The sequence below is a fragment of the Aphelocoma coerulescens genome, chromosome 19 (assembly GCF_041296385.1).
Source record: "Aphelocoma coerulescens isolate FSJ_1873_10779 chromosome 19, UR_Acoe_1.0, whole genome shotgun sequence".
In the NCBI taxonomy this organism is placed as follows: domain Eukaryota; kingdom Metazoa; phylum Chordata; class Aves; order Passeriformes; family Corvidae; genus Aphelocoma; species Aphelocoma coerulescens.
Genome location: NC_091032.1, coordinates 10,672,597 through 10,697,678, shown reverse-complemented (window position 1 = coordinate 10,697,678; position 25,082 = coordinate 10,672,597). Strand labels below are relative to the sequence as shown.

The window sequence follows — 25,082 nt, the reverse complement described above, 5'->3', positions numbered from 1 at the left end:
GCTCGGACCTGGCAGAGGCTGTGCGAGTGTTTGGAGAGGGCCCAGCATGGTTCAGCCCAGGGCTGCGCAGGGTGATGCCGTGACACCGCGAGCAGGGGTGGCTTCTGTGCACAACCCTTTGTTACACCAGCTGAGTGCAGCGGGAGCTCCACTGGTGGTTCCATCCCACCGCTGGCCATGCTTGCACGGCCCAGCTCATAGTGCTCAATGAAGGCAACAGCTGCTGCTCTCCCTGAAGTAAAGATGTACATGTGGAGTCACAGTTAGAGCTGTGAAGATGCCGTCTATCACTTTTTATCCCAAGTGGAATGGGATGTAAAAGATCACCCTTGGGGTCAGGCCTGCAGAATTGCCCAGAGCCCCCCCAAATTCCACAGCTCACCAGCTGCTGGCAGCAGCCTCTCCTCCTCTCCCTCCATTCCATGTGGGAGCACCAGCCAACCTGGCTGGGGGGAAATCAGCTGTCAGCAAGGGACACTGGTATCTGCAGTGCTTATCTGACCCTTCAAGTGTGAACAATTTAGGTTAATCACCAATCTTCATTAGTTTTGTTGCTGTTGTAACTGTGGTGAGTAATGCGCATCTACAGGATTAAAATCGCCAAGTACTTTCCAAGGAGCAGTGTTTCCATCCTTGTGGAGGCTGGTGACCATGGCAGTGTGCGTCTGGGGATGGGATGGCTCTGCTGGTGGTGGTGGGCTCGGGGGGTGATTCTGTTGCTGTATGCAAGTAGTTTCACTCATGCTATTAAAATCACTCACCTGGTGCTGGCAAACAGAGGGGCTCGAAAACCAAGGCATGGAAAGGAGAGGAGACACGATGGCTGGCAGTGGAAGTGCAGAAAGGAGGGAGAAATCTTTGTTGCTCTCCATTTTTGTGGTACAGAAGATGTACAGTGCTGACCCAGGGGCTCCTCTGCAGAAAAGCAGATTTATAATTCTTAGAAGATTGCTGCATTTTTACAGGAGATTTGGGTGAATATATAACTGCCTCCATAGGAGGGTTTCATCATTTAGCATCCTACTGATGCCTGCTTTTCCTCTCCACAGGAATCCTGCCCTGGAATGATTGTAAATTACCAGGCAGAAATCTTTGATCACTCACCAATTAACTCCCTTCCTTTCAACATGTAAAGCTCTCTACAAGGGAGCTCCGGTAACTTCAGTGTGGAGAGAAACATTTAAATTCAACATACTGGGAAGCTGGTTACCTGCTACTTATTCCTGAACAGAAAATTTCCTCTGTGGTTCTTGTAGACTGTTCCTTTCAGTGTAGGCACAAATCCAGTGTGTGAATACTGGTACTTTCTACATCTGCTCTTACAAAAACTGAAATCTTCTAGTCAAACATAAATCTTTGAACTTCATAGGTTATTTTAGTTAGAAGTAACACATTGTAAACAGAGAAATCAAGATGGAGAGAGGATTCTCACTTCTTACCTTAAACTTCTTTTTTCTTGTCCACAGTGGGAAGCAGTGAAATAATCACGGTCTGCCTCAGCTTAGAGAGCGGGCACTGCCCCTACCTCGAGGTCGCAGTCCCGGCCATGCTCAGCTGGAGCCAATGCTCTCAGGGATCATGTTCCTCCTGCAGTTTTAGATCCGCAAAGAGAAGGATTTGCTTTCCTTCTGAATGAAGGATTTTTCAGTTGTAATTCTGCATGATTTCCATTTTATTAAAGATTTTTTGATACTTTCCAAAGGGCAAACTCCACTTTAGAGGCTGAATGTCAGCATGGCTTCAACACACAAGGGACTGAAGGCAGTTGTGAGTTGCCCCTTGATGTGAGCAGGAGCAGCAGCTCGCTAAGTGATCCTGTTTGCAGAGTTAGGTTTGGTGTTTGCAAACTCTTGACCTTCTAGAAATTATTGTTGAGTTTTCACACAGTCTCAAGTTCTCATTTTCTAGTAAGTTTAGGACTTCTATTTTTTTAACTCTACACTATCTTACTCATTCCTTTCCAGCGGGAAGTGCCCCACATACTGAATCTGGCAGTGGCAGCCACAGAATTAGACTCTCACTTCCCCTGTGAAAACATCGCAAGGTTTCTCTTGGATTTTGTTCTACTTTTGTTAAACCCATGAAATGATTTTTAGCCGCAAAATAAGTTTTACTGACTCTTGCTCTCCCAAAGCAGATACCTAAAATAAACCCAGTGATTATTCGCTAGCTATGTTACAGTAACTACTAAAAAACAGGGGGGACATTAGTGTCATCACTGAACAGGCAGATCTTGTCATGGAGAACAAGCTTTCAAGGTAGAGAAAACCAAACAGCCTCAAACAGGAAGTGTCAGGGTAAACAGAGGAGGGTGTGGAGTCCCTTTCCCAAGGCCACAGCAGATCCAGGAATAAAGCCGGGTGTCACTCTGGAAGCAGGTTCCTCATGCCCTCTGAAGCTCTGCAGAAACCCTGCCAGCTCTGAGGGCTGCCAGGGTATGAGGGGCTGCTGGGGCATGGGGGGCTGCTGGAGTCCAGCAGCTGGGGAATAGTTCGGCTGAACCTCCCTCTTTTGCCATTTTTAAAGAATAAAACAGTCCTGTTAGTTCTTTTTTTTTTTCACTCAATATTTTACAGTGAAAAGAAACCATTTCCTGCTAGGATGTCTTAAAGTAAATGTATTGTAGGAGTTTGGGTGTTATGGCTATGTCTTCATTCACAATCTGTACATAATTGCATTAAACTCTCTTTACCTGGAGAGATTTGAAATTATATTAAACCCAACAGTCTCATCACTGCCCAAACAACATAGATCACTTACAAACTGAGATGCTCCCTTCTGCCCTCAAACCAAAAGCCCTTTCAGAAGAGAGGTGTTACCACCCACCACCTGTCTCTCCAGCTGTCAAGATCTTGAGCCCGTTCATTAACCACAGGCAGCTCTTTTAAACTGTGCACCTGATCATCGTACATTTTCTGGAGGCTATTGAGCTGAACTGACAAATATCCTCTCCATGCTGGTGGCGGGGTTATGGGCTCTACTCTGGAGGAAAAGGCTTTCTCCATCATTTTGGTCACATTCCTTTAACTCCCCCCCGATGGAACCAGCACTTGGCACAGGGCATGGGGCTGGCAGGGGCCCAGCTGTCTGTTGTCTCATGGCTGTGTTATCCTAGGCTCCAAGAACCTGGTGGGAGATTCTATCCAGTGGGCAAAGTTAGGTACTGGGTTTATGCTAGCCTGTGCCCAAATGCAGTTTCAAAAGTCTATTGTGTTTAGGGGTTTTTTTTCCTTAGAAGTGAGTCACAAAAAATTGCAGTAAAAATAGGGTGAAAGTGGACTTTCTTCATTTTTCTAGATTGGTTTTATTTATGGTCCAGTTACAGCATAACAGCCCACTGAATATCCAGGAGGCCACTGGGCAATCTACAAAAAAATGCAATCCACAAGCAAAGAAGCAAGGGAAGAAGGAAAGCAACGTGCCCTGTTGTACAATTAAAAGTGAACCCCAAGAATAGCATGTGATTGGGGAACACAATAAACCAAAGGCTGTTTCAGTAGAGATTGCACGTCACGTAACCACTGCTGTTCAAGCATCCCAGAGGGCCTTGCACACATGGATGACCTGCGTGCCCTTGCACCCTGCTGAGGGCTCACCCTTTTACAGATGAGAAATGGGAACTTATTTAAATCAAAGGTAGCTGGAATAATCCAGCACAAACATTCCATTTCAAAGCCATCACTTCCCCTCTTCCTCCAGCCCTCCCTGCCAGGCTCACAGCAGAAGGCCAGGGAAGATGCTGCTTGGGGTGGGCTTGGGCTGCTGTGGTCAGTGGGCTCGTCATTTGGGTCCCCCAACAAGAGCCTGGTGCTGGCTCAGTGGCTGTGGTGTCCCTGTCCCTGCGTGCGCCCACGTGGCCGTGTGTGCATTCCCGAGGCGGTGGGAACAGGGCCTGTCGCAGCTGGGGGCAAAATAACTGCAAGCTGCTGATCGAGGCCTGGGATGCAGGAGCAGCCAGAGCAGGAGCCAGCTAAGCAGAAATATTGGCCTACATTTTTTTCTCCGCCTGGTGGAAGGCATGTGAGTTTCTATGGCAACTTGTGTTTTCTGTTCGTCAGGCCTACTGACTCACTTCTGGGGGAGCCGTGGAGAAAAAAGATTGTTTTCTTTCTGTGCCAAGTCAAGTGGCTCCTTTCCTGCAGTCCAGAGCTCTTGTCTGAAGGCTTCTGGTCAAGGTTTGTGACTGGTATGACTTCGCAGCATCAATTTAGGGCCACAAGAGAAGACAGACAAATGTGACATCATCCTCATCCCCTTGAGAATACATTGGCAACGAGTTAAGTTTATCTTCATTACAAGAGGACGACAGCCCAGCTGGAACCCTGGGACAGCCAGGCTGCTGCTGGTGGCAGCACAGAGCTGTGCAGGAGGGCAACGTGGTGGCTCTCATCCTGTGCCTATGCCACGGGGTAGCCCAGAGGACACACCCTTGGTGAGCTTGTGAGTGCTGATGGGATAAAATTACCAGAGAGGCCCAAAGGAGATGTTGCTGAGGTTAGTTCTTGTAGGGGGAATCAGAGCTAGCGAGGGCACAGCTTAGTGGGAGGAGTGGACACGTGCAGAGCATGGAGCCAGGCAGAGCAGAATGTATTGATTCCCGAGCACCTCATCACCTCAGCTTTTCTAATTGAGAAACTTTCGTGGATAACCAAGCTTGATTTTCCAGCAGAGCCCAGGGATGCTGAGCAACCATTTTTCCTTGAAATGGAGTGGAGCTTTGCATCCACTTCTCTCAGGCTCCACAGAAATTTCCAGCTATTATACCCTAGAGAACACTGCGAACACTCGCACGACCAGCAATTCTTCTGATGCTTTTTCTTTTGCCTAATCACAAACATATGGTACACTTTAGGGGAGATTATCCTTACATTGTTAGCTTTAAAATGCAGCTTTCTTCCAGCTTTCCAAGGTCACAGCAGCTATCCAGTTAAATGCTAGAGCAGAAATAAAATGTTAACGCAGCATGACCTTGGTCAATCAGTTAATCTTTCTCTACTCTATTTACTACAGCAAAATAAAAATCCATCCCCACACACTGCAGTGTGCTTTGAGATCCTGGGGTGAAAGGTGCATCATAAGCTAGAGTATTAATTATTGAAGGCGTGATAGTGTGCGTGATGCTGGAGGGAATGTAAATGAATTTACTGTTGGTGTCTTCCTGTTTGTGCACAGCTGTGATGACCATCGGTTGTGGTGGTGCAGCCCCTGGTGAGCCCCCAGTGAGCCCCCGGGTCTCTCAATGACTCCGAGGTGTATGAGGAGCAACAGTATGGCTACTCCAGGGAGTAAGAACAGTGTAAATGACTTTGTCACCATTTGATGTAGAGGTCCTCGTTAATTACCCTGGGAGGGGAGGTCAGGATGCAGCCAGCTCTCCGCTGTCACCTGCAGAATGGCACGTGGGTGCCTGTTCGTAATGTGGAGGGGCAGAGGCTCCCGCTCCTTGTTCCCTGTTGCTACTGCAACCTTGAGGTTCTGTGGGAAAACCTATTCTAAAATTGCTCATAAATGGGTTTTCTAGCTGTTACATTAAGCTGGATTAGGCAGCACACAGCATTGATTTTTAGATGTGAGAGTGTTGAATAATTTATGTGCATGTTGCCTCCCAAACCAGACCCTGGCTTTGTGACGGCTCTGGCCCCTCCCAGAGCAGACACAGACGACTGTGGTAGGATACAGCCAAACTTCCAACTCTCTTACTTTTTAGTATCTGCTTTAAAAAACATTTCTAACATCATTTTGTTGCTGAGGTTTTATTTTAAAGTGTCCAGGAGTGTTATCCCACTGCAAGCACAAAGCATAATTTTTAGAGCTGCTGTTCCTTAAAACCTGCTTTTGCTATCATTCCATTTTAATATGGCCATGTATTATGATATCCAATTGTTTGATACAAGCATGAGCACATAGAAACAGCAAAAGGAAAATTGTCTTTTTATGAACCATGCAGCTGTTTATCATAAATCTGAATAAAACCCCTTTTCAGACCTTTTATCAAATTGGCTTGTGCCATTCAAGCACTCCTATTTTTCACATGCTTTTGTAGAATACATTTAAAAATAAAAGAGGATGTTGGCACAGAACTTATTTAGCTGGTGTTTGCACTGTCCTTGTCCAGAGCCTGTCTCTGAAGAGCTTAATACACTCCTGTGTGGATTTAAGTCATATTCAGACATTGATGATAGGTTTGTAATTTTTCAAACAACTTCATTTTATTTTTAATATTCTGCATCTTTACTGTAGCAAACAGAGTGGAACGTGTCCATTTTTCCCTTGCACTGGGTCAGCTTTGGTTAAGTCATCAAAGGCAAGAAACATCTATTAAGTGTTCTTTTGCTGAGTCCTCAATTTAAATGAACTTGCAGGGAGCAGCAAATATTTTTCCTCCTATTTTCTGTAGCCCAGTTCCTGCATCCCTCAGAGGTCACAGGCTCCCTGGAGAGCAGCCTGACGGCTGCAAAACCCAGCTCCAGACAAGCCCAAATGCTGCTATTCAGCAGCCCTGTAATAATCTCTCTTAAATACATCAGCTCCCATCCATCAAATGGTTGACCCTCAGGAACTGGAGTTACACAATGCCAGGACCAAACTGCTCCATGCCTTCACCAGGGCAGTGCATTTTCCTCAATAACAATCAGTTATCGGCACCATGTTTGGGGCTGACGTTTGTTGTGGGGTATTGGCAGGGATTGCTCAGGGCTGGGGATGGATGGCTGCTCATGGCACTTTGCATCCTGTCCCCAGCACCTCTGCTTACCCTTGGGTCCACAAAGATGGAGACAGGGATACCAGGCAGGGACTGCAGGGCCAAGGCTGCAGCCACGGCTCTGCAGGGAAGGGCCGTGAGCAGGGTCAGCTTCCTCACTGTGTGGGGAAACACAGGGTGTCCTTTCCATCGGCAGCACCAGCCCTGCGTGTGGGTGCCTTGATTAGGAAATCCAGGCCTGTTTTACATTGCACACCCCTCTCTGTGGCCCAGGCAGATGAGAGGTTCACCCATCCAAACTATTACATCCTCATTTCTGACTTGGCTGTTTTTCCAACATGTTCTGTTTTGGTTGGGTTGTTGTTATTTTAGCTGTAGACTTACACAGCTCTTTGTGGGACTGCATTAAAGACAAGAACCGGTGTGATGTGTACAGGTCTCACAAATGCTGTATGTGATAGAAACTGCTCCCCCTCTGTTCACAGAGCCACAGGCTGGTTTGAGTCAGGAGGGATCTCAAAGCTTGTCCAGTTCCAAACCCCTGCCATGGGCAGGGACACATTCCACTACCCCGGGTTGCTCCAACTCCCTCCAGCGTGGCCTTGGACATTTCCAGGGATCCAGGGGCAGCCACAGCTTTTGTCGGCAACTTGTGCCAGGGTATCCCCCTCATTCTTCATCCTCACAGGGAAGAATTTCTTCCCAATATCCAATCTAACCCGACAGGAATTACTGCAGGAAGGTCAGGATAGCATCAAAAATGATTGCCAGGCTGAATGATCCATCCGGAAATGTTTGCAGGACTGAAACGATACTGTTCTTTGAAACAGAACAGTAGAAACCCTTTTTTGTCATGACTCTCATTGCCAATTATCTCCCACTCGCTGGGCTGCGAGTTTAATATCGGCATTTTGGGAAGCCCCGCAAATACCCCCCGTGGCCGATGCGCACCAGCTGTGCTGCTGCTGCCGGGACGGGTGCGGGATCGCTGCGGGATCGCTGCCGGGATCACTGCAAGATCGCTGCGGGACTGGTGCGGGATCGCTGCGGGATCGCTGCGGGATGCCGCTGCACGGGGCTCCCTCTGCCGGCGGCTGCCGGAAGTGCCAGGCGGCCCCGGGGCTCGGTCCCGGAGCTGGGGAGCGGCACCCCCCGAGCAGCGGCTCGGGAACGGGGGCACGGCGCTGCCCCAGGGGTGTCAGCGCTGCCCTGCATGCTCCCGGCCCTGTCCCGAGCGCACCCAGCGCTGCCCCAGGGGTGTCAGCGCTGCCCCGCGGGGCTCAGCGCACCCAGCGCTGCTCCGGGGCTCCCCAGCGCTGCCGCGGAGGTTCATTTACGCAGAAGAACACGGTCGGGTCAAAATCGCTCGGTAGCTGTCGTCTCCGGGGTGCATCACTTGGCACGGCTTTTAATGCAGTTGAAAGGTGACTCCAAGCCGCGCAGAGGCCATTCCAGTTCTCAGGGGAGAAGAATTGTGTTTCTCTGTGTATTCTGTAGATTAGATTCTATCACTCCAAGCAGGTATTTTAGTCACAGACCATATTTGCAGCAGACTGTGGTGATGTGTTCAGTGTTGGTGTCTCCGTCAGCCATTGCTCCAGACCTGGGAGACCTCCGCATGCAGCCTATGGACTTTGGATGGGCCTTTCCCTCCCCCTGTTCCTCAGCAGTTCCAGCAGCATGTTCTGCAGCTGAGCACAGCCCATTGCTGCTGCAGTTTTCTGCACCGTTGCAAACCACACAGGGTCAGGTTCTTACCTGCTGAGAGACCTGCACAGCTGATAGTGCCCTGTGTTCCCACACTGGCCCCATGTGGATCTCAAACCTGGACCTGCTTGGATTGCACAAGTGAAGACCACCACGGGATACAGCAGCAGGCCAGGAAAAGCCAGCCCCAGATGTGAGCCCCGGGAGCCCAGAAAGGGTTTGGGTCTTCCCTTGAGCTCATCTGTAGCTGCGTGTGTTGTTATAGTAGAAATATTATGAATTACATATTATTGGCATAATATAATCTGTCCTTACATCGTGCTGAAGTTCCTGGACCAGGATGGGGACTACTGGGTAAAACCAGGAGGAATCTGGGGAGTGTCTGAGACCCTGGGAATTCGGTGTCAGCACTTGCCAGAGCTGGCCCAGGGTGGATGTCAGGTGCTGCTGTGGGAGGAATGGGCGAGTTTTCAGCCGTATCAGCAGATCTCTGTGAGTCCTGCTTAACCACTCTCCATTATTAAATATTTACAATAAGAATTTATTCATCATTAAAACCCTAAATAAAATGATTACAGAGAAAGAATGGTTCAGTAGGAAACAACAGCAATTATTTTCACCCTTGTGGGTTTTTCTGCATTCATTTCTTGGATTTCAAAATGAAAATATTGAGATAAACTCTCGCTTTCATATGAGCACAGTTCGGGGGATTTCTTATTTGGTGTGAAGCCTGAAAAGGGAGAATTAACACTCATTTAATCATTTATGTTCAGTCATAATTTAGGCCCTGAGCAACAAAGTGTTTAAGCAGGAGATAAAACTTTAGGCAGTCACATATTCCAGTGACTCCAGACAGATTATTCAGATGCCTGAACTGAAAAGTTGCTTATTCAGAGTGAGAGAAGAGCAGAATTTCCATGTGCTGGAAGCTGAGTTGTGGAGTCCAGCTGGGGCAGATGGATGCTGGGAGTTTTCAATGCAGGGTGCACAGAGCTCAGTCCCTGCACAGCCACCAGCACCGGGGGCAATGCCCCGGCTCACAGGGGTTGTGTGACCTCAGAAAAGTCAGGAAATTAACGAGAGTCACAGAGATGAATATTGCCAGCAAGCTAAACTCACTGCCAGTCACAGGATGCAGAAATCCTGAGGATGGCTTGAGCACAGAGAAGCTGTTTGCTGCACAGCCGGAAAGGAAACAAGCAGAAGAGCAGGAAGGAGATTGTCAGGTCTCCAGCACTATTGCAGTTATTCTTCCACATCTGCACAGCTGAAGTGGTTTTTTTTAACATCCATCACATCCCTGGTACAGGATATATGTAGAGTACTAGGTGAGCCTTGTGCCATTGTAAGTGTCATCCTCAAAAGGAGATTTTTTCATCTCCTTTCAAATCTTGTTTTGTGGTGGGGGTGAAGGGTAGATATAAAGAAAGATGATGAGCCCCATAAACACTGCTGCTTTTTCCTGCACTGTCTATATATGAATATCATCACCATTTTATCTAAATAAATCCAAGCCCATTCAAACTTTATCTAATGTCATCAATAACTCTCAAAACAAAGAAAGGCATTTAAACAACCCAGCTTTATGATTAAGGTATTATTCAAATTCACCGCTCGGAATGTTTCAGAGTGATTTCCTTCAGGCTCAGCTACAGCCACAACATAGTAGAGATCAATATCTGTGCCATCTGAGTATCATCCAATGCGATCTAAAGGACTGACTAAACAGGAAATAATACACAGATAAGAAGATAAAATGGCCTCAGCATTCCCTCAAAACAGGTAAAAAGGCTCACTCGCCTCTGAAACTATATATGCTTATAAGGAGACCAAAGGTTTAAATTCTCATAAGTTACATCTAATCTTTAGAGAAGATGAAAAAAAATCAGTCAATTTCATTCAGATTTGACTGAAAGTTTTAAAACCACAGATGGAAACTGAAGAGGCCCCTGTCCCCCTAGTGCAGGGCTGGATGCACCAGCTCCAGCAGTGCCACCTGCAGTGCCACCTGCTCAGGAGCTGCAGGAGCCTTCTCTTCCTGGGAAAAGATTCCTGCCAATGGGCTGTTGTCAGGAGTAGCCCAGGTGAGAAGGACCAGCATAACCCTGAGCAGAGTCCCCCAGGCTGGACAGCCTGATGGGAAGGACAGCTCTGACTTCAGACCAAGCCACTCTGCCCCTCGGTGCCCTGAGCCCCTAAGGTCTGTGTCTGGCAGGGTTGTGGAGGTGGCCCAGTGCCTGCTCTTCCCAAAAGTGAAACATAATGGGGTAGAAATTGGACCTCTTGGTACTTCTAACATATACGCAAAATTTTAAACACTGTCCCTAAAGCGTTCACAAAGTCAACCCAGCTAATGTAAGCATAACCCAGATAATGTAAGTGTTCTGGTTTATCCCTGTCCCCAGTAACAGTGTCAAATGGTTCAGCAAAAACTCTCCAGAGGTAGATGAATATACAGTTGATGGATTCTAGATGTGTACCCAGGCTGCTCCATCAGCCAGGTCCAAAAACTTGCAATAAATAAATTTAATCAGGAAACATCACTCAGATATGATTGTTTAATGACGCTGATTTATACTTTGAGCTGCCAAAGCTAGGAGCCAGCTTAGCAGTCAAGAGCCCACAGAGATCAAGGTTTCAAAACAAACAACTCTCCTTGGAGATTAGTGTTGCAAAAGATGTGAGCAAGCAGAAGAAGGAATGTTTTGCCTCCTGCTAAAGCATTAACCCAGCACAGAACTAAACTACTGTAGGGCACCTGAAAAGGTTTCTATCAACAACCCGATTTTTGAATCTGACATATACAGTCGCACACAACACACGCAAAATAAACCTGAATATGTCCATGTTACAAAGGGAAGAACGTGGGAGATGTCAGATTCGGTCTGCCCTGGAGTAGCTCTTGCTGAGCTCCCTAAGGCCACGTGCATTGTGTGACTTTCAGTAGTGCTCACGCTGCTGTCACACAGGCTGAGCTCAGCACACAGCCCAGGCGGCTGCTCTGGAGAACTGGGCTGGCTGATGGAAGGCATTCCTGGTGGTAAAACTCCTCCATTCATTGTGGGAGCTGGGAGGAGCCGGTGAGGCGGTTTGCAGAGATGATTGGAAAGCTGCTGAAAAGTTCCATGAGAAATGAAGCTTGTCCCTCCATGAGCTACACCTGCCCGAAGGTACCCCAGGTGAGTTCTTTTGGCCAGGCTTTATCTACATCTATATTTTATTTTATTTACCTCTTCTGCTCACAGTTGTCTACATCATCTGCTCGTATGTGATGACGATACCCTCATTACTGTTGTGAGGAATTCAGATAACGCAGGGATGAGTTCATGGCGAAGCCCAGGAGGAAATGACTCCTTGCATCTGCAGAGCAGGATCAGATGAACTTGCAGTACATGAGGCCACCAATCACACGCTGAGCAAGGACGAGACATCGCCCCGACCGCCCAGCACAAGGCGGTGGGAAACAGAAGCAGCTTTAGAGCCAGCCCCAAGCTCCACAAACCAGTACAGCCCATCTCCCAAGGGTTTGGGCTTGCCCCCTTCAGTGGCCATTTCTCAGGGTAGTTTTCAGTTTGCGAATTCCTTAATGGTTTTAGGTAGAATGAAAATTCTCATACGAAAATCTGTTCTTTTCAATGCCATTCCTTCCGTGAGAAGCATTGATTTTTCTAACCAGTTTATTTTTCTTTTACTTCAGTATATTTTCCCAGCCAAAAAACAGAAGTCAATCAGAGGTAGATACTTAGAATGGAAAATTTCCCTGTGGATAATTGAAGTTCAATTTAGTTTTGCAAGCTACTGACAAAAGGGCCGTATAAAGGAAAACGTCGCTCACGTCCACCGTAGGCAGCTGCGGTGTGAGGTGTCTCCCAAGGCGGGCACTGCGTGTGCTGACCCTTTCCAACGGGCTCCCTCCTTTCCTTGCTTTCATCCAAAGGAAGGGTTCGGCTTTTCTCTTCCGTGCAGCCACCGCACCGGCTGCGGGGCAGGACACGCCAGAGCCCTCAGTCACACGCACCCACAGCGAGTGACCCGGGACAGCTCAGGAGGGTTTTGTAGCAATGGGACAGAACTTGGGAGCCCTGCGGGGGCAGAGCGGAGCCGGGCCCATCCCGCGGGCACCCGAGCGCGCGGTGCCGGGCGGGGCAGGGGTGGCGCCCCGGCCGCTGCAGCGGGACGGGCGCTTGGAACGATTCCGTTCCCGGGCTCGGGGGGTGCGGTGAGCCCCGCCGGAGCCGCCGGGCCCGCACGTGCGCGGGGCGCGGCGCGCGGCGGGCGCGGCCCCTTTAAGGCGCGCGGCGGCGCGGGGCGCCCATGTGGAGGGCAGCACGCGTGTTGTGCTGCGCGCCCATTGGCCCGCGCGCGCTGACAGCGCGCCCCGGGCCGCGAGCGCACTGCGGGGGGAGCGCCGGCCGCAAAACGCGGCGCCCGGATCGCGCCGCCGTCGGACCGGACCGGCCGCCGCCGCGCCCCGCGCCGAGCGCCCGCCCCGGGGCCTGCCCGGGCCGCGCCCGCCCCGCGCGACCGGCGGGGCTGCGGGGCCGTCTTCGCGCGGCCCCGGTCTGGGCCGGCCGCCGCGTCCCGGCCCTCCCCGTCCCGTCCGGGCGGCGCCCCGCGCTCCATTCCGCGTCTTGGCGCCGCCCGCCGCGTAGTAGCGGGGCCGCGCCAGCGCCCGCCTGTTGTGTTTCTGTTGCCACCCGCCATCTTGTCGCCAGCGCTGCGGCCGGCGGGGCGAGCCCGGGGCGGCGCGGGCGGGGCGGGCCCGCGCTCCGGGCGGCGGCGGCAGCGGCGGCGGCCGGGCCCGCGCCATGAGCATCGAGACGCTGCTGGAGGCGGCGCGGTTCCTGGAGTGGCAGGCGCAGCAGCAGCAGACCGCACGTGGTGAGGGGCCGCCCGCCCGCGCTGCGCGGGGCCGCGCCTGACAGCCCCGGTCGGCGGGGGCTACGCGGGCACTGGCACCGGGGTGGGCGGCGGAGGGGCACCGGCGCGGGCTTTGCGCTGCTGGCGGGACCCGGCCGGGGGAAACTCGGGACGGGCGGGGCAGTGTCAGGGCACGGGGAAGATTCGGGGACAGCGCGGCGGGGGCTCCGTGCGGGCGGGGCTGCCCCCGACCGGGCCCCGGTCCCGCCGGGGGCGCCGCCGCCCCCGCCCCGCGCGCTGCGTGTCCCCGGCCGGCGGGAGGGCGGGGCCTGGCGCGTCACTCGCTCGGCCCCGCCCGCCTCCACGTGCGCGCGGCCCCGCCCCGCGCGGCCCCTCCGGGGGCTGCGGGGCCCGCCCGGGGCCGCGGGATGGGACGGGGGAACCCCGCGGTGCCGCCCGCACGGAGCCGCCGCGCCGCCCGCTCTCCCCCGCGCCGCTCTGTCGGTGCGGCGGCCCCGGCCCTCCGGGAGCGGCGGTTCGTGCCCCGGGGGCCGCGCAGCAGCGCCGAGCGCGGCGGGGCTGCTGCCCGCGCGTGGCTGCAGGAGAGTGGCCCCGGCCCCGCTCCCGCGGCCGCCCCGGCGCGGGGACTCGGGTGGACCTGCGGGAGCGGCGCTTTGTGCCGCCGCCCATTGTGTCGGTGATGAGTCACGCAGCAGACGGGGGATGCGGTGATGCGGGGCCGCGCAGGGCCAGGAGGATTCCCGAGCCCGTAACAAACCCCAGGATCTGGAGACGGCGGGGCCCGCCCAGTCCGCGCTCCCCGCCGGGCGGGTGACAGCTTCGGTGCTGCTTCCCAGCCCGTGACAGTCCCCTTGCCACCACCCGCCCTGTGCTGATACCGGCTCCGGGCTTACAGCTGGCGGCTGTGCTCAGGATACAGCAGTAAAACACCCGGGGCTCGACCTCTGCAAGCGGTTGGGTTTGTCTCCTGCTGCTGGGAGATACTTCCACTGCGATCCCGCGCTGTGGCAGCATCTTGTGAATGGGTGGGACAAGCTAGGGTCTGGGACACAGAGGGGCAGGAGGGACCTGGCTTGTTGTGCTGGACAACTTCTGAGGCAGGAATTATTGCTGAGCAGGGCATGGGCAAGGTAACAGACCAAAGAAAGGACATCATGCAGGTTTCCCAGCTCCAGGAGCAGCTCGCAGGGATGTGTGGGGTTGTGGTGTTACACAAAGCCCGCTGCAGGCAGGAGCTGCCACCACCACGAGCGTGCCCAGGGCTCTGGGTGCTGCTGGGGGGCACAGTCACTGTGCCTGCTGCAGAGACGTGTCATGGCTGAGCTGGTTGCAGAACTAGCAGCATCAGTGCAAACGTGGCCACTTCAGGGAACTCTGAACACCAGGAAGACTGGCACGGGAGGGAGGAGCCCTGCAGTGACCTTTGGGTGGCAGGAAGATGTCAGGGGAGAAGACAAGCAGAGGAACAGCTGAGAAAGACTGGGGAGTAATGAAGTCTTCTGGGTTGGCTTCCTTCCCTTGCCTTCTTCCTCTACTCTCCTTTGAAATCTTGTGTTCTGAGAAGTGTTGTAGTCTGTGTTATACCCCCAGTTACACTGTGGAACTCCAGGGATCCAGTCTGGCCTGAAAATCAATCCATTTTGGGAACAGCATTAAAAATTGTGTACTGAACTCATCTAAGGGCTGCTGACAGCAGTGCCCAGCTTTGGGCAGGACAGGGACTGCCCAGAAGCCCCTGGTGACGTGATCAGGAGTGTGGGCTGCAGTTGGTCCGTGGGGCTGCGCCAACCCCATGGTAACACCCATAATACCTACACTGTTGTTTGTTCATACCTGGGAATAAAGGAGGGAAATGTCTCCCATTCAGCCAGACACTCTGACTTTATGAGGAAGAAGACTGAGAGAAACCAGAAAGGTGTTGGAGAAAGGAATGGCTCAGAGCGGAAAGAGGGTTAAGGTATGACAGGTCTCCTCCATGGGGATTCCTGGTGAGGTGGAGCGCTGCAGTACCTGCACAGGAAAATGTGGTGTGTGAGGTACAGCTGGGCATTCTGCCTGCTGGGAGTGCTGGGGCCACCTCCAGCCAGACAGAGGTGGAGGAGGCTGTCCTCTGTGTGGTGTGGGACTCGGAGGGCTTTCTGAGGAGAGGAATGATTCCCTGAAAGCAGACAGTGTTTGGATCTTCATGTTCTCCTTGGACTTGTTGGGAGGTCGGGCTGGCAGCTTTTGTCACTGCTCTGTCATTCTTTTTGTGGTTGATAGTTACTGGGGTGCAGCCTGAACCATCTCCAGCTTTGGGTGCAGCTGCTGGGAGAGCTCAAGCCCTAGACATGGGACTGGGGTTCTGCTGGATGCCCCACGGGCTGGTGCCCGTGAGTGCACGCTTGGCATCCAGGCGGTGACGTCCTGTCCCTCTGGCCATAACCAGTGCCTCTGCTCAGCTCAGTTTTGTGTCCCAGCAGATATCCATGTGGCTTTTCTTGCCCCTTCAGCCTCTTCCTGTCTCACCAGGGTGCACACACAAGTCCCAAGCGTCTCCAGGGGTGTGTGGCCTCATCCTTGGCTTCACTGGCTGCTGCAGGCTGCACACCCACCTGGATTTCTTTCAGGGGTAGTTAAAGCACCTCCCAACACACAGTGTGAGTTTATCTATTTCCAGAGGCTTCCAGGTACAGGAGAGCTGCACTGCAGTTCCAAGGACAACAGGCTTATTCTGACAATTAGACTTCGACTTCAGGAAGAGCCTTGCTCTGTGACACAGCAATGTCTGAATTTTGGGGGTGGCAAGGATAATTGTCATGGGATTGCAGGGATAACTGCCCTGGTGCAGCCAATTCAGGTGATGGTGGTAACTCCCTGTTTCGATGAGCAGATACCCTTGATTCTTCTCTCTTTTTCAAGCATGGAGATAGGATTCTAAAAGGTAATCTGCACATTTCCATTCACTTCCTTGAGAAGAAAGCTAGCTAGAGTGAGCCTGTGGAAACAACCCCTTGCGCAGCCTTGGGATGAAGGTGCAGCAGTGAGCCCTTGTTCTCCTCACGGGATCGAGGAATGTTACCTGGAGCAAACATGCAAACAGGCTGGCTCTTATCTGCCAGATCCAGTTTTGCCGTGACTCACTGAACTCATTTCACCTGTCTGCGCTCCCTTGCAGGCTGTGTAACACACACAAGTGTGTTTGCTGGCTGTGTAACACACGAGCAGCATGTTTGCTGGCTGTGTAACACACACGCTGTGCTGGCTGTGTAACACACGAGCAGCATGTTTGCTGGCTGTGTAACACACACACTGTGGGCTGTGTAACACATGAGCAGTGTGTTTGCTGGCTGACTCAAAGCAGCCTGCAGAGCACTTGCCAGTAATGGATGAAGTGGGGTCTCAGAGTTTCTTCTGAGGGCACATCTGCGGGATTTTTGGTCTGTTTTAAGAATATGAGGTTTGTTTATAAGACAGTTTATTAAGTCAGTTCATGTTAGCTGTTCTTTTCCAACCCGTACATTTAAGGCATGTCACTGTTCACTGTGTTCCTGCAGTCTGTGCCCTGTCCCTGGACCAGAAGTAGGGACAGTGGTGCCCTCATGTGTGGGAGCAGGTGGGTTGGGTCCTGCCTGTCAGCAGTGCCACTTCTTGCTCTGAACTGTGACACAGAAGCTGTTCAGCTGACAAAAATACATGGCTTTTATCAGAGTGCATTACTTTGTCTCCCTGTCTCTTAAAAACGCCGATGCCCAATGGAAAAGCAGAGGCCCATCTCGTGTAGGACAGCTCACCTGCTTGGTTGGCCAGGTGGAGCTCCTCAGATGGTGGAGCAGAGTCAGCATGTGGTGTTGGTGCCCACGTGGCCTGTCAGAGCCAGTGTTTTCCTGCACTTTATCCCAGGTGCCACACAGAAAGGAACAACAGGAGTTGTACATCTCTCCAGGCTGCCAAGCTGCGGTGCGGCAGCCGGGACAGCCCGCGGCACAATCGGGATCCTGGCGGTGGGCCCTGGGGTATCTGTATAGATGAGGCTCTCCATGATGGCTTTATTTTTTTAGCAGTCTTCATCTGTTTTCTTTTCCTTTGTAGTGCTGCTAAATCCTGGCCCTTTATTTCTTTCTTCTGTCCACAAAGAGTTTGTTGTAAATAAAATGCAGCTAAAATTACTCTGGAGCTGATTCAGGGTTTCATTTAAGCACTGGAATAGCTTATTAAAGCACAGTGTAAATTATCTGTAGAGACTGGAGAAGCTGTTGATTTGAGAAATGTCTGCCAGGTATTTATTTAGTTATGGTTGATTCTTCTTTGGGGCTTAGGAGATGAACTACTTCAAGATTCCTTGAGGGTCTTTCCCTGCTGTGTTCCAGGAGCTGTGATTGTTTCGTTGAAAGTAAAAGTTTCCTTGTAAGCCACCTGGCTCCATAAAGTACTAATAAACTGTGTGCTCCCTAGATTTTATCAGGCAAGAGTATCACTTTGTCATTTCTCTTAACTGATTTCAGGTTTGGATACCGAGGTCCCTGGTTTCACCAATGGTCTGTACTGGTTGGTGCTAAGGAGGAATAGTTCACATGAAGGCTGATTTTCCTTTGCCTTTAGAGATATGACATAAAGGTGGTGTCATCATCCTCTGGCTGAGAAAGTGGAGATTTGGGTATTGTGGTTGTTAGCAGTGAATGGTGACCCAGTCTGCAGATGAGGTGTTTTAGCAAAGGTGGGAGAGGAAAGTGAGGTTTGTGCTGTTGTCAACCAAAATTCAGAAGGATTTAGAAAAGGGTCCCGATTTCAAAGGGTTCTCAAGTCCTGAAAGCTTGTTCCTGGGCCTGGAAGTGCCTGTGGCTGTGTGCTGCAGCCTCTGGTGTCAGCAGCATTTGCTGTGACTCAGAGCTTGGTTGGCTGGGGCTGAGCTTTGCTGGGCTCCAGTTCTGCTGACTGTTCTTATCTCCCCATTCCTGATTCTCCCCTGCAGAGCCAGGGCCCTGCAGAAACAGAAACCAACCTCCAGGCTCCAGCCTGGCCTTCCTCTTGGCATGACTGTCCCCTTCCAGGGCAGCCTCGGGAGTAATAAATACCTGGAGACTGCTGTACGCAGCACTTTCCTGGTAGGAGACTAGAGTGACTCCCGCAGGTGACACTGCTGCATGTCCAGTGTGAGTGATGCCCAGGGCACTCCTCTCCGGGGCTGGAGCAGTTCGAGGTGTGCAGGATAGCTCCCAGAAGCATAGAATGATTCAGAAAAACACTTCAGACCATTCAGAAAATGACACCACAGAACTGCCTCACTGTTCCTGGAGTTAGAGATGTTCTCGGTTGAGCAAACACAGAGGCAGGATGCTTGGCTATGCAAAGGCACACGCCCTTGGTGAATTCTGAGTATTGATAGTGTCCCTAGTGAAAGGTAGGAGCATTCAAAGGGCACTGATTAAGGCCTTAAGTTCCTTAAGGCCTGCTCCTCCAGTATGGTTCCGGGAGGCTTGGGCCATGCCCTGGCTGCTGCCAGCCCGAGGGCACGTGCGGCTCTGCCCGCTGCTCCCTGGCTGGCCCTGGTAGCAGTGGCTGTGACAGATGGGTGTTATTTCCAGCGCAGGCAAAAGGGACAAGATATATTTAAATGCAGCAGATTATTAGGTAACAAAGAGTGCCTGGTACTGTCTATTTCTGGATCATCAAGGCCCTAAAATAGCACCAGGCCGCTGGTCAGGGGTGCTGACCCTGTTTCTGTGTCTTCCTGGGACAGGGTTTGCTGTTCTGTCCCATGGCTGCTGGTGTTGCTGTCACTGCCTGGGTGGCATGGCCCGGGACCTGAGGTGCTTACTCTCGCCATGTGAGCCTGCTGGCAAGTGGAGTGGTGTGGGCAGGGTGGGATTCCAGGACCCCTCATGCCTGGGTTGTGGTTCACACCCTCTGGTGGTTCTCAGGACTGGTTCACTCCCATGGTTTGTTCTGTCCTCAATCCCCTTGATAAGAGTATGTAGAATGGGTGGAAATTACACGTAGTTTTGGGCTGCACCTTTGGATTCAGCTGTCCTCTTGCCCAAGGGGATGCCCTGAGCCTTGGCTGCTTTCTGTGTCTGGGCTTGCAGAAGTTCATGTGCTGAGTGTGCCACATGGGAAGGAATGAGCCTCGTGTGCATCTGAGCACACGGCATGCTGATCACCCATCCTTGAACTGTGTATGTGACCAAACGTGGGTGAGCTTCCTTCATATGGGGAAATATAGAGCTTGGGGAGGCTTTTTTGAAAGGATGTCTTTGGTTTGTGTGCAAGGTGTGATTACAAAGCAAGCAGGAGACAGATCTTCACCACCCAGTGGAAGGGTTTCTTAGAGGTGGCTCAGGGCCCTCCAATCCTTTTGCTGGAATTGGGAGCATGGGTCCTTTCTGCCTGTGGGTAAGTCAGACCCAAGAGGACAGTGGCTCATTGGTGTCAGATTTTGGCTAAAAAAAAATCCTTTAAATAAACTCTTTAGCTCAAGGGAGCTAAAGATTTGCAACACCAAAGGCCTAGCTGGCAGGTTGTCAGCAGCCCAAGGGCTGCACCTGCTTCCAGAGACATTTACATAAGTACTTCTGATCAGTGTTGCCTGCTGTAACCTTGCTTCCCTGTTCTGTCCCTTCCCCGATGAACGTTAGTGGCTGTAGGAGTTCCGTGCCGACTCCTGCTCCCGCTCGGCAGCGCTGCCGTCAGTGCAGATCTCGGGTCTCCTGGCTGCATCCTCTGCTGCGCTGTGGCAGTGCCACCTCCAGCTGCCCGGACAGGTCCTGCTGTCCTCACCAGACCCTGGCACTGCCAGGGGTTCCCATTAATGACTCCTTTGCTGCTCCTTCCTCTCGGTCTCGGTGCAGTTTTAAGTCTGGGTGGAAGCTGTGTGGGCTTTGGTCTGGTGTGTGCCTGGGAAGGTGGTGCCGGTCAGCCCCCGGCCGCTCTCTGTCCCCGAGGCCGGGTGCCTGTGCTGGCGGCGTGGCTGGACGTGCTCAGGGAGCACCGTGAGTCAGCAGGTCCTCGGGGTTGGGTTTCCTCATGCACCCTGTGCCAGGGCCATTGCATTGGCTCTGGCTGCGAACCAGCAGCAAAGTGGAGCAAAAGATCTGCAGACAAAGGGCTTTTCTTTATTAGTTATTAGTGTTGTTCAACTGAACTGCTCCGAAATTGTCGGTAGCTAAGATTTGTGTTTGCATCAGGGGATTCCTGCTGGGGTTTTTGCCACCCTTGCCTGCTTCGCTTCTTCCTTTAAGGAACTGTTGATAATACTGAAATATTTCAAGAAAATACAGAGAAACGCAGCTTTCAGCCTCAGCTGCTGCTTAAGCAACCTCTCTCCTGTTTTGGAGTCAGTCACATCTTTCACTCGCTTACCCCCTACTTGTGCTGCAGAAGTTGAATGAAAACTTTGGATTTGAATCTCGGGCAGCCTTGGGAAGAGTGCTGTATGGATGTGAAATCCTTCCTGATGACAGAATTTCGTGTGGTGCTTTTGTGAATGCTGCAGGGCCAGAGACTGGGGCTGCAGCCCCAGTGCTAGAGCTCGATCCAGGGGCTGGTTTCTCCCTGTGTGGGTGCTGGACAGTGTTTACCCTGGCAGCTGGCTGCTTGACCTTGCTTGTGGGCTCCTCAGGTTGGTTGGGTTGTGTTTGGGCTGTTGCTGCAGCTGAACTTCAGGAAATTGTGTCAACTGAATCTGGGTCAGTGTTGCTGTGCGGTCACATGTACCAAAGGGCATTCAGAATCGGGAATAAGAGTTTTGTTCCCTTTGTTGCTCTCTAGGTTTTGCACTGCCCCCCTCAAAATCAAAAGGTGGGTTAGAAAGTATCCCAGTAGTGGCAGGGACCCTCCAGGGTGGCAAGGGCTGGGCAGCTCCGTGCCTGGTGGGGCCCTTTTCCCCTTATTCCACGTGTTATGTTCAATACCGATTCTTCTTGAAGATCACTGGGGGGTTGAACATAACCTGGTAATTCCAGGTGGCAGTATACATGCTCTTCTCTCTAATTTCCTAAATACGCATTCTGACTTCAGTGTTTCAGTTGAGCCCAAGCTTCTCCTGGGAGAGGCTCTCTTGGGATGTTTCTTGGAGCTTCCTCTGAATTACCTGATATTGGTGACTGTATAACACAGAGCACCCAACTGTCCCTGTCCTTCCCCTAATCCTTCCCTTGATAAAATAAGGTTTAATTTTCCAAATATTTGTATATTACTGTGAAGAGGTTGGTGCACCACTTTTTGTTGCAGCTCCTCAGAGGTTGTCAGGAGCGGGATCTGCAGAGCCTCATGGATGGTGGGTTTGGAGATATTTGATTAAGGCTGCGCAATGTCTAGATGCCAGGGCCACTGGCGCCACAGGACTTGTATAAATAAATTTTGTTTGTGCCATGTTCACACAATTAAAGCCAGAGCCCTGGATTGCGTTTGATGAGGTTTATTTTGCTGGTCAGGCTACACAGATTTCATTTACATTGTCTGGTGTTCTAAAAACATACAGGAACATACACACATCAAAGCCAAGTTTGAGCTTGATTAAAATGCACAGCAGTAAAGAGGTGCCCTGATGTGTTTGTGTCAGTGCAGTGTCCATTGAGCTGGGATTTACTCAGGATAGTATAAAACCCAGGGTACTTTAACTTAAGGATCCCGCCCCGAGCTGGTTGTAGGCTGTGCCCAGGGAAGGTCATGGAAGTGCCATTGCTCACTGTGGGTGTTTCTCTTGCAGAGGAGAATGAGAAGCATGAGAAGCTCTGCCTGGAGAGGGAGCAGGAGCAGAAGAAGGCGGGCAAGGCTAGCGTGCCACGGGCCAACAGCGCCCTATCCCCAGAGGAGCCCCGGAGCGAACTGCTGGTGCCCATCTCCCCCCCGGGCCCAGTGCCCCCGCCGCCCCCACCCCTGGCAGCTCCCATTTCAGTCATTCCCATCCCTGTCGTCACCAGTTCCCCCCAGCAAGCAGCCCAGACGGCCCTGTCGCCGCCGCTTGTGCAGCGCCACCAGCCCCTCGTAAGCACTCCCAGCGTCCCGAAGGAAGCCCCGTCGGTGGCGCCGGTGATCCAGCGGCCGCCGGGCCCGCACCTGCCGGATGGGAAAGCTGCCACCCCGCCGTCGGGCAGCCCCAAGCAGCTCCAGCATTACGCGGCGCCGGTGCTGGCCATCTCCCAGCACCATGTGGTCCCGCAGCCCATCCAGCCCCTGCAGCACCCGGGAGCGCCCGCGCCGCTCGGCGCTCTGAAGCTGGCACCGGCAGACGACATGAAACCCATCGAGCTCAAGAAGAGAATTGGAGGGTGAGTGCACTGTGTGTGGAGCAGCTCCTGCTTGTGCAAAGTGTTGTCAGATCAGAAATACCAAGACCTGTGGACGTTTAATGTCTTTGAATTGCTGAGAGCGGGGTTTTTGAGCTTGACGGGTTTTTATTTTCCTCTCTCACTCCACACTGTAAGATTCTGCATAAGGATTTTTTTTTCCAAGCCAGAACTGTGTTAGGAAGCAAGTCCCAGCGCTGCCTGTCTGATCTCAAGGAGTATCATGTGTTATGTTTGGCAAAAGATCTCTGCTTGTACTGGTCAAGGAAATCAAAGGACACTGCTGCTTGTGGGAGCTTTCTTGAAAACTGGAATGGGATTTGGGAGATGTTATTCCGAGGACAGAGATCACCTTAGTTGCTGTTTTAGTTTCTTAGTGCTTAGTGCCAAGGGCTTCCTGCTTGCTCAGAGTCTTGCAGCTGGAAGGGGCTGAAGGCTATTTAGTCTGCCTTCACTCTCTGACAGGACTTGAGGCTCTGATGTTGCTCCAGGTTAGTGTTTGTCCGGCTTGTTCCTAAGGGCTTTGGCTGGTGGAGACCCCGCCTTCTCTGTAGGTGGTTGTTTCCAGACCACAGTATCCCAATACGGAGTCTGGTATTACTGCTTGTGGACTGGGAGAACAAACCATTCCCTTCTTGCAGCAGTTTTACCTGTTTCCTTTGGCCCCTCAGTTTTCCTGCAGGATAAGTGACCTGGATCTGTTCAGTCTTTCCTCCTGGCTGTGCTGTCTGGACCTCTGACTGTTCTCCTGGCTGCCTGCAGCAGGGGGATGGATGACTCTTGGCAGTGGTGTTGGAGATGGTGTGTGACTCCCACGGGGGCTGGAGGAGATATGTAGTGGACAGAAAAAGGGTTCATAGTGTCCATTGGGATATAGTGATCCCAAAATGCATAGAAGGAAACAGCAAAAGTAATGCAGACAGGAGTTTGTGAAGATAAAGGCTCTGGTAAAATGCCAGTGTACTTTCTCTAAGAAGACTGGGATCTTCAGAGTGTGTCTGTAAAACACACAACTGCAGGAAGGCTGTGCACTAATCAAGAGACCCTGTCATGGATGTTGTGTGGGTTCAGGGAGCTGTGGAGGAGGTTTCTGCTGGCATGGGGATACCAGGGCAGGCTGCACAAATTTGGCTGCCCAGGTAGTGGGCAGTGGAGTGGCTGCAGGTGCACCCACAAACTGCTGCTGTGCTGTCAGGCTGAGCTTTGCCCCTGGGAGGTGGGGGGGCTATGGTGCCAGTGTGGAGCACAGCACCACCACTGTGTCCCCCCAGAATTGCTCCATTAGACATAAGCACAAAAAAGATGTCTTTTTCAGCCTGTAAATGTTTCATGGGAAAATGCTGTCAATTATCTGTGTCAGTCTATTAAATATTATTACCTCAATGTCCCATATTTTCAGTCAAAGGCAAATAATTACTTTGCACAGTGTATGAAAGATACTTGAAATCTCCACGTCTGCTAATGTACCTTATCACTGCTGTGGCTGAAAAACTGAGATAACATGTATATTTGTTTGGCTTTTCCTAAAATACTCCTCTGATTCAGAGAGTGGGTGGACCCAAAACCAGAAACTCACTGGTTTTTCCTTGAGCAGTGACTGGAGAGTTCCTGTATTGCTTCATTCCATGTTTATCCTCAGCTGTGTTGTTTCACGCACAGTAAAAACCCAAAGCAGTTGGAAGTGTCTGCTCAATCCCATGTGCTTGAATTTGAAACTGCACAAACCATGTCCCACTGGAGCTGTAAGCACAGAACCAGGTCAGGATCTGGGCTCTCTGGAACTGTACAAGTATTTAAAATTCATACTTCGTGTCTTTCCCTGTTGTTGGTAGGAGCTGTGTCTGTGTATATACACACACATCACACCTGTTTGTATCTTATGTGCGTTACATGCACAATGCTTAGTTCACCTGATGCACATGTAAAGTATGGAGTTTATCTTGAAACATTATTGGCAGATACAAATGTACTTAATGTTAAACCAGTGATATCTGAACACCTCTGCTGCTTTTGCATCTTCTTTATCTCCTCAACACACAGACGTTGCTGCAAGCACAGGTGCAATGCAGGAGTTTTCACCCTGACACTGAGCTGATCTTTGTTCTGTTTGGGTTACAGGGTTGGGACCAGGGAAGTACATAATAAATTGGAGAAGAACAGGTGCGTAGAAAGCCAGGGGTTTGGGTTTTTAAATTGTAATTCCCCTCCTTTTTTTTTTTTTGGCCTGTTGTCTGTCAGTATTTGTTTGGCTTTGGTGGGTTTTTGTTTGTTTGTTTGCTTGTTTTTTAAACAGATAACCTGAATAAAATTCTTAGTGACTTTTACTGAATCTTGCAGTGTTGCTTTGCTTTCTTATAGCTCAGTTTTGCATTTCTTGCTTCCCAGTATGTTCTGTTTAACTGCACCATTGCATCCCAGTCACCCTGCAAAGCCCTGATCCCGCAAAGCAATAACAGTGCATAACAGTGTGACTCTCTTTTAATGTAAAAGGAGTAAAATACTCAAAATCAGGGGTCAGTGTACAG

The 25,082-nt window shown here is 51.4% G+C and overlaps 1 protein-coding gene across 1 annotated transcript in view; it reads left to right on the top strand.

Annotated features, from left to right (window-relative positions):
* Positions 1-13,177: 13,177 nt before the first annotated feature.
* The window catches only part of MNT (MAX network transcriptional repressor), a 29,285-nt gene continuing 17,380 nt past the window's right edge, over positions 13,178-25,082 (top strand). Inside the window, exons 1-3 of the mRNA XM_069033190.1 lie at positions 13,178-13,291; positions 21,978-22,539; positions 24,676-24,717. Coding sequence (XP_068889291.1) covers positions 13,219-13,291; positions 21,978-22,539; positions 24,676-24,717 — 677 coding nt within the window. The 5' untranslated portion in view covers positions 13,178-13,218. The remainder of the gene's footprint in view (positions 13,292-21,977; positions 22,540-24,675; positions 24,718-25,082) is intronic.